Here is a 9,870-nt window from a genome sequence, read left to right as displayed (position 1 = left end):
GACAAACATTCGCACTCACAATCACACCTAGGGGCAATTTTGAGCGTCCAATCAACTTACCATGCATGTTTTGTGGAATGTGGGAGGAAACCGGAGTACCCGGAGAAAACCCACGCAGGCACGGGGAGAACATGCAAACTCCACACAGGGAGGCCGGAGCCGGGATCGAACCCACGACCTCCGAACTGTGAGGCGGATGTGCTAACCAGTCGTTCACCGTGCCGCCCAATTTTAAATCTTTGATGCAAATTTTAAAAATATGCTTTGTTCCAATATACCGACTTTGTCCACATTGTGTTATTTGCATGGTCTTGCCTACTGCACTACTGGTCACATTAAATTGCCTTAGGACTCTCAGCATCATTTGCACAATTGTCATTTAATCAGTTCTATCATACCACGGGAAACCTTACATTTCTCATTGTCTCTCCGTACTTGTGCTGTAGTAGTAGAGTGGCTCCACCTATTGGTGATAACTGCCTTGTGGATTTTAATACGGCACAGCTGCAATTACTGTACATATCCACATACCGCATATGGTTACATAGACTGCTTGGATTAGATATACTTTCCTTGCTTGCCCTTAAAATGCAGTTTTGTGTTTGTCATATATATTTTCTTTCTAAAGAAAGACAAAGTTCAATCAATTGGTGTTCAGTAGCATGCTTTCAGGAACAGCTGTATTGTTGTATTGTCTTAAACTTCTCAAAAATAAAGCTCTTGTGATAAATAATACAAAATATTGTATTAAAATAAATATACTGGTTAAAAACAGCCCTCTGAGTAATCCATGGTAAAGTTCACAAGTTCATGTAATTTGTCCAAAAATAACTAATTTTTGTTGTTGTTAAGAATCGGAATCGAGAATCGTTAGGAACCGGAATCTAATCAAAGAACCGGAATCGGAATCGGAATCATCCAATTTCAAACGATGACCAACCCGAGCCATGAGGAACTGTGATGACATTTTCAGTCGACAAAAGTGACAAAATGGCCGCCCCCAGACATAGCTAAAAATGGGTGGATTTACTCTTATTCCACAAACACAATATTAAAGAGACGGTGGGGCCGTCAAGGCCATGTTTTCACTAACAAGTTCATTTTATATATTTTTGGATCAGGAAAATGGAAAGAGTCGTCATTTTCTATTTTATCAATACATTTGGGAGAAATTAGGAAATAAGTGACTCCATGAATAACGCCTCTTGTTAATGAGGAGAATGGCCGCGCCCCCCACCGTTATATCCGTGTTTGGTCGGAGTCACTGGAGGGACCGATTACAAACTCTCCATTGGAAATCATTGTACTTTCATTGCTTAAAACGTCCAAAAACAGTGATCAATTGGCACCAAAATGTATGTGGACATCCTTACTAATGACCACTTCAACATATCAAAAGGATTAACCTCTCATTCTATGAGGAAATGTGGAAGTGAGCATGAGCTACATAGATTTATGCTGGGACGAGCGCACACTGCTTCTTTGCTTGAAAAAAAAACAAAACAAAAAAAAACACAGCTTTTTTGCTAATCACGGTTAGGACGAGCGAGACATTTAACACCAGTCAGGATATTTACAGAGACTGAAGTGGGAATGAGTGGACGTGCACTTTTATTTGGATGAGGAATGGCCACACTTTTTCGACTGACAACACGCCGTGGAACGAAACAGCCGAAATGGTACATTCCAATGCGGCCACACTCGGCTGTGCAGTCAGCCTCGCTGGAACTTTTTGTTAGCTCAACATTGGCGCTTGTTGGCGGCTGCAAGCGGTGTCGGACAACGCACGCGACAGCTTGGGAGGCAACCCCGTGACATGAAGATGCAGGCTCATGATCACCTCCACACGCTGCGCGGACAGTAAGGAGCTGATGTTGTTGTGCTAACGCCTTTTGTTTTAACGGCCTGAAGCTAGTTGTTGCTATTAGCCGTCCCGTTATCCTACCTTTAGCCGGGGATGTAAGGGGGTGGGGGTATAAAGCTCCAATCTGCCTGCCCTGTTGCTCGCTGCAAACCGCCGTCTCCCTCCTGGGAGTTGACACGAGTTTAGCATCGCTAAATGTCCGAAATATAAACCAGTCGGGGTTCGTGTGCGCATTCATACTCTTGTCCGCTTCGGCCTGTGTAAGTGGAGAAGCGATCGCCACGGTATTTTTGATTTTGTGGAAGTGATCATGATGAGATCACGTTTAATGTCAATAAATCCAAACCATTGTGCAGAACACTTTTATACTTTCACAGGTTGAAGTGGAAAAGTGTAGCAATGTGCATTTGCATTTTGGTGGCGATCAGTCGGTGTTTTAGACAACAGAACTGACAAAGCGAGCAATATTACCACGCTTGGCCCCCTCCCGTGACGTGGACAGTTGAGACCGAAAACATAACATAAGCCACGCCCCAAAAAGGGGCGGGAAAATGTGTTGCAAACCTAATCACCAAAAAAGCCCTTAAATCACTACAGAGTCTTTAGAGGTGGGCATTTTATTACTGATGTCATTTTTACATGCAAACCTATTATATAAGTGCCAATGTTAAGATCATCCAAGTGTCTCTTTAATCAGAATAGCTTGTTTCAACTTGTGGGCCTGCAGAGAACATATTGTTGAAAAAAAATATGTTTGGGTTGACTTTAAGTTATTTTATTTTTAAATGTTGTACTTGTAATTATGTGCTGTATAAATAAAGTTGCCTTGCCCTTTCCTTGCCTATCATACCAAATGTATTTTAAACGTTTTTTAAAATTCAGCATTATGACAATCTTTGATGCAAATTAAAAAAATATGCTTACTTTCAATATACCGACTTCATACACATCGTGTTATTTGCATGGTCTTGCCTACCGCACTACTGGTCACTTTAAATTGCCTTAGGACTCTCAGCATCATTTGCACAATTGCCATTTTACCAGTTCTATCATACCACGGGAAACCTTAAATTTCTCATTGTCTCTCCGTACTTGTGCTGTAGTAGTAGAGTGGCTTCACCTATTGGTGATAAATTCCTTGTGGATTTTAATATGGCAAACACTGACATTATGGGCTGAGTATAAGTTTGAAGAAAATAAAAAAACATTTTGGAATAAGGCTGTAACATAATCAAATGTGTAAGAAGTGAAAAGCTGTGTTTTCTTTCCAGCTGCATATTGTGAATAATTGATAACTTGACTTTGTGGTATTTGGTTCATTTTGCTCTCAACATATGATTATTTCTACTAATGTACCATGGTATAGTGTTTGGTACTTACTTATTGCCTTAGAGGAGACAAGCAGGTTTGTTCTCTTTGCAAAGCCACAATGGTCTTCATCACGTACACCACCCAACTCCTTGTTGTCATGTGGATAAAAAACAAAACGAAACATGGAGCCAGCTGTTTCAAAACATGCTCCTACTCCAAGTACAATTGTATAAGACTCTAACGGCCCGGTGGTAACCTTTTGTGTGCTCTTTTCACCTCAAAATGACCACATTACCTGATGAATTACAGCATGGCATCATGAAGACGGAATGTTGCTTCGCAATAACCACCTATGAGAAACCACCGATTATAATTGTGTGAAATCTAAAGTTCAATCAATTTAATGCCCCACCTTAACAAGGCCCCCACCTTAATGACGGACATAAAAGTAATTTAAGGCCTCGGTTAACGACAGTAAGGCGACAGAAGAGACACGGGAGTAGAACCGACACTAACGCAAGACCCAAAAGGGGCTCCAAGAACAAACTTGAGTGCATTTGGTGAGTACTTTCTCCAGTCTTTTCAGGGAAGGCAACATTAATGTTGGACATATTTGGTGCTGCACTTTGTTCAATCAAGGGAAAATGGACTCAGGTCAAAGTGGATATTGGTTCATGCATTTTGGCAAGCGTGTCCAATGACCAACAGGGACGCACAATTTGGTCAGGCAGGGCCTCCTATCCCCTGCATGTAAAGAGAAAAAAAATAACAGCAACATCTAATTATGATTACATTAAATTATTTTATTATTTATTATTATTTTATTTTATTAAATAATTTTTTCGTTTTAGTTCTCTAGTCCGTTTTTGACATTTATTTTATTTTTCAGTAGAATAATGTTGATTATCTCATCATTAAAATAGCTGGATTTTGGTATTTCCTGTTCTAATACATGGGCAGGAAGGGAAGAGCCACTGCGAGAGTCATTGCTCTGTTCATGCCTCTAGCAACCACGCACATACTAATTGACGATTAATTGAAAAGGCACAGCTACAGGATTTATTTTTCAGCCGGGGGAAATGGGGCCTTGACCGATGCATAGTGGGGGCTGAGAAAATCATTCATAAATGTATTACAGAATATATCAAATAAAATGCTGGAGGAACTTAACTGTGGCTACACAGATTTCTGTTGGAGCTATAGCTCCCCATAGCTCAGGTGGAGCACCGTCCTTGCAAAAGAGACATTGCTGTAAATTACTGTATATGCTGATGTTCAACAGTCTATCTAATACAGGCATTGGCAACTTAAAAGGTGGGGTCCACAATTTTTCATCAGAACCATTGGTGGGGTCACATAGGACCACACATTTCGAGCCATATGTATGACAAGAACACCATTTTGAATATAGGCAAAACATGCAGATGTGCAAAATACGTGCTCTTAACATATTTCGTTTTTCAGAATACAATTCTCAGTGCGGGTATTAAAGATCCATTCTTCAACAACAAAGGGTTTGAACGATCAAAAATTAACCACAAACTGGTATTGTTTTTCTTTTTTATCCCGCTGCAAAGGGCTCTCGTACATAAAAATTCCCATTCAAGTATGGCACAAAACGGATGAACAGCAGACCAATTTCAATGTAAGAAGGCATTTTGTGCATTTTTCACAAATATTTATTCAGTCAACATTGTAATACTTTTTAGGTACTATATCATGCCCTGTATGTCATTCCAAATCTGCCAAAAATTATTAGGGCTACTCACGCTGTAGTATAGGGCAGTATATCCATCCATTATACAATCCGTTTATCCTCACAAGGGTTGCGGACGTGCGACGTGCCTATCCCACCTGTCTTCTGTCAGTAGGCGGGGTACACCCTGAGCTGGTTGCCAGCCAATCGCAGGGCAAGGGCAGTATAAGACCTGGTGCAAATACAACTGAGGCATGTCTGCTATCTAGTGGTGAATGGTGATATTACAAGTTTAAACATATACCCGCGGGGGGTATCACCTGGCCGGCCCGCAAATAGCAAAATCAATTACTCACATAATTGATGGCCATTGAAATTTATTGGGGTGGTTGGGGGAGGCGGGGTGGTTGTTGTTAACCCCCCAAAGTTAAAACAGAATGCTGATGTGGAGGACCCAATACACATTTTCCTCCCAAAACGGGGTCCCCCCCCCCAAAAAAGAATTATTTTTTCAATTATTTAAAAAAAAAAAAAAATTAATAAGTGTGTTTGACAATAATAAGAGTGCTTGTTGGTCCACTGTGGTAGACTAAACACATTTATATTCCACTCCCCATCTCCCCACCCCATAAAAATTTAAGATAATAAAAATAATAAATTAATAATTTTAAAAAAAAGTTGTATTATATCTGAAAATGAATCAAGGGGCCACCCGCCATTTGCCCTGGTCTAATATCATTGATGATTGTGTGTGATATTATTTAGTGTTTCTGATTCAAGATCGTACGCATGCAGTGCAGTATGTGGAGTTTGCAGTGTGTACACTGAAGGTAAACACGAGATCAACTTAAAAATATTGAAGTACTTCGTCACAGTGAATATTTAGACTTCAATCAATTAAAAGTGGTGTAACCTGAAAATTCAAGTGGACAAAGCAAACCCATTGTTTTTGGTTGTCCTAATTAAAATAATTAAGTTGTATTAATTACATCAAGGCGGCACGGTGGTCGACTGGTTAGCACGCCCGCCTCACAGTTCAGAGGTCGTGGGTTCGATCCCGGCTCCGGCCTCCCTGTGTGGAGTTTGCATGTTCTCCCCGTGCCTGCGTGGGTTTTCTCCGGGTACTCCGGTTTCTTCCCACATTCCAAAAACATGCATGGTAAGTTGATTGGACACTCTAAATTGCCCCTAGGTGTGATTGTGAATGCGGATGTTTGTCTCTGTGTGCCCTGCGATTGGCTGGCAACCAATTCAGGGTGTCCCCCGCCTACTGCTCAAAGACAGCTGGGATAGGCTCCAGCATGCCCCGCGACCCTTGTGAGGATAAGCGGTACAGATAATGGATGGATGGATAATTACATCAATGCTTCCCAACCAGTGTGCCGTGACACATTACTGTGCCGTGAGTGATCATCAAGTGTGCTGCGGGAAATTATTCAATTTAATTATTTTGACAAAAAATTCTATATTTTCTACTAAAAATAAGTTTTGTTAAGTTATTTATTCCAACCAAGTATTGTAACAAGCAAAACAATAAAATGTTCTTCTACTAGATGACAGAAGAAAGAAGAATTTAAAAACATTTAAAAATAAAAGAACTTAAGATATTTAAGACAAAATGCAGAAATGAAAGACAGCTGACTAAAATCAGTTGATCAAAAAGATTTTTAAAATTGGATTTAACTATAAAAAGTACTTAATAAGAGCTCAATCAAAGGCATGGGAAAATAAGCATAGTTTTTAACCTGGACTTGAACCCAATCATACTTGGGGCTGACTTCATGCTCCAACAATAAACCTTTTATTGTTCAATGATTTTTTTTTCAGCCCAAATGGCTAACATTGTTTTTCAAACCAAAAGGGAAACTTGTTCTGGACCCAAGTGTTCCATCAATAACTATCTTAGTGTCTTTGGATGAGTGCAAAGAATCCTCTCTCCCAGGGACAAACATCGCCATCTTTAGTTGGTTACATGCCCCACTTTTCCGCCTCATTTTCCTGCAAATGCACAAAAGAGAAATTATGCAATTAACACTTGAATAGCCTGAATTAGCACAGTAGAGTGAGGGAAAAAAAAAACAATGTCTCTCTATACTTCTGTGTACCGGTACATGACAGACACAAGAGGAGGCTGAAAGTCTTCACGCTGCTTAGACTAATGCTTGTGGTTCAAAACAAAACAAAACACAACTTAGATAACGCTTTTGTTTTCTTCAGCAATAGGGATATTAATAACAAAAATATTTTTGTTTTCTGACAATTAAAACACATTGCAATACATGTCGATATATTGCCAATAAGCATTTTTCACAAAAAAATGTGGGTTGGCCCCACCGCCAAAATATTTTTTAAGAAATTGAAAAATGAATCTGCCAATCAGTGAATCCCTGGGTGACGAACCGTGAATATGTGGGGCATCCACTGTGTTCTACAAAGCATTTATTATCATACAAAGCATTTATTGTCAAATCCTTTTGTGAAGTGAAAAGCTTTTGCACGCCGGTGGTTCGGTGTGTGGCCGTGGAATTTGAAGTACATGGTTGCTGCTGGCACCGTGTTCTACAATGACAGCATAATGAATGAGTTACTAGCGACTGAACAAAAAAATTGTTTTCCTAAAAAGTACTGGTTTTAGTCGATACGGGGGTTCTGTCCGATGGCGACGACATGAAGTTTGGCTAAGAGTTAGCACACTCTTCCCAAGGACAGTCCAGGTACCCCTGAAACCTGGGAACCAGCAAACTGACACTGTCCAAGCAGCTGGCTCTCCCATCATGTTTACCTGATGGACTTTCTCCCGATGTACATTTACCGTTCTTTTTCACTGTCTTTCAGGACAACAGCCACGATGATCACTCTCAAGGTGTTCACTGTTGCCCTTGTGCTGTTTGGTAAATCATCAAACTCTCAACTACCAAGTAACAAAGAGTAAATGAAAGGTCACCATGTAACAAAGTTGTCCACTTCCACTTTTTATCACAGGAACCAGCTGTCTTTCTGAAAAGATAAAGAGACAAGTGCTTTCAACTCCAGAACCAACTTATCCACCAGGACAACCTGAACCACAGGATCCACCAGGACGACTTGGACCACCTGGACCTCCCGGGATACCACTACATTACCCATATGGGCAACAGCTACCTTATCCATATGGGCAACAGCTACCTTTTCCATACGGGCAACAGCAACCTTATCCATATGGGCAACAGCAACCTTATCCATATGGGCAACAGCTCCCTTATCCATATGGGCAACAGCGACCTTATCCATATGGGCAACATCTACCTTATCCATATGGGCAACAGCAACCTTATCCATATGGCCAACAGCAACCTTATCCATATGGCCAACAGCAACCTTATCCATATCGGCAACAGCTACCTTACCCATATTGGCATCAGCTACCTTATCCATATTGGCATCACCTACTTTATCTATATTGGCATAAGATACCTTATCCATATGGGCATCAGCTAAATTATCCATATGGGCAACATCTACCTTATCCATATGGGCAAGAGCAACCTTATCCAATTGGGCAGCAGCAACCTTATCCATATGAGCAACAGCAAACTTATCCATATGGGCAACAGCAACCTTATCCATATCGGCAACAGCTACCTTATCCATATTTGCATCAGCAACCTTATCCATATTGGCATAAGCTACTTCATCTATATTGGCATGAGCTACCTTATCCATATGGGCATCAACTAAATTATCCATATGGGCAACATCTACTTTATCCATATGGGCAAGAGCAACCTTATCCATATGGGCAACAGCTATCTTATCCGTATGGGCAACAGCTACCTTATCCATATGGGCAACAGCTACCTTATCCATATGGGCAACAGCTACCTTATCCATATGGGCAACAGCAACCTTATCCATATGGGCAACATCTACCTTATCCATATGGGCAACAGCGACCTTATCCATATGGGCAACAGCAACCTTATCCATATGGGCAACATCTACCTTATCCATATGGGCAACAGCGACCTTATCCATATGGGCAACAGCAACCTTATCCGCAACAGCAACCTTATCCATATGGGCAACAGCAACCTTATCCGAGTCATGGTGCACTGCCACCAACAGCTCATGAAACAGTTGTTGATCCTAATCCATCATATTAACACCTGGGACACCATTGAAGCCACCTGTTATCCTGGACAAAACCACCCACCTGGAGACTAAATTGGCAACCTGCCCCACAATTCGTGAACCGCCACCAGGAAAACCCCTGCCAACACTAATTACTCCAGATGAAAACAACCCATCTGAACAGGCAGCCAACCTGGAACACCCAGACTATCTGTTAATCCGGATGAAAACAATCAACCTGAAACATGACCTTTCAGACCTGGACCACCACCTAGTCCCCCACCAGAATCTACCTCGCCAACACCAGTTACTCCGTATAAAAACAACTCACCTGGACCACCAGTTGAACCAACATCCAATCCACCACCTGGGCTGTCTGGACATGTCACCTCAGACCATAGAAAGTGAGTTGTTTTTATTCCAAAAGAAGTCATCAAGCATTCAATCCCAAACATAATCGTCATTGTGTGGATGTTGATGTATAAATGCAAGATTCCCATCCTTGCCACCTGCATTCAATTCTAATAATAAAGATGATTTTTCATCCATATGAACATCTTCCATTTATTTATTTATTTTTTTATTATCCAAATTAATTTATAGAGCAATGTAAAATAAGCATTGTTGCATCCAAAGTGCAGTAACTGCAGTAAAATAAGAATTGTCATACAAGAAGACACAAAACAAATTAGTAATACAAATGCAGCAGACACCACCAAACACTAAATCAATGAGTCTCATGCTGAGTTTAAAAGCCATAGAATAAAAATGTGTTTTTGGATGAGTTTTGAAAATGGACAGAGGGGGCTTGCCAAACATTTAACGAACGGTCATTCGAAAGTGAGGGACTGATCTCCTCTCAGTCTCCGCTCTGTCCTACCTCCAGTAG

At 40.8% G+C, this 9,870-nt stretch overlaps 1 protein-coding gene across 1 annotated transcript; it reads left to right on the top strand.

Moving 5' to 3' along the window:
• The first annotated feature begins 3,650 nt into the window (after positions 1 to 3,650).
• On the top strand, positions 3,651 to 9,475 carry LOC147148105 (uncharacterized). Its single transcript, XM_086028663.1, has 3 exons — positions 3,651 to 3,735; positions 7,707 to 7,762; positions 7,854 to 9,475. Exons 2-3 carry the CDS (start codon positions 7,720 to 7,722, stop codon positions 9,011 to 9,013), a joined length of 1,203 nt encoding a protein of 400 aa, XP_085884789.1. The 5' UTR covers positions 3,651 to 3,735; positions 7,707 to 7,719; the 3' UTR covers positions 9,014 to 9,475.
• Positions 9,476 to 9,870: the final 395 nt, after the last annotated feature.

Source organism: Filicampus tigris, chromosome 4, assembly GCF_054856515.1.
Source record: "Filicampus tigris isolate MCC_2025a chromosome 4, RoL_Ftig_1.0, whole genome shotgun sequence".
Lineage (NCBI taxonomy): Eukaryota > Metazoa > Chordata > Actinopteri > Syngnathiformes > Syngnathidae > Filicampus > Filicampus tigris.
This window is presented reverse-complemented; position numbering and strand designations above follow the sequence as displayed.

Excerpts from the sequence above, each read along its gene's own strand:
- LOC147148105 (XM_086028663.1), top strand. The coding sequence starts at position 7,720 with ATGATCACTCTCAAGGTGTTCACTGTTGCCCTTGTGCTGTTTG. Across the intron at positions 7,763-7,853 it reads TGTTGCCCTTGTGCTGTTTG|GAACCAGCTGTCTTTCTGAA; the intron begins GTAAATCATCAA and ends TTTTTATCACAG.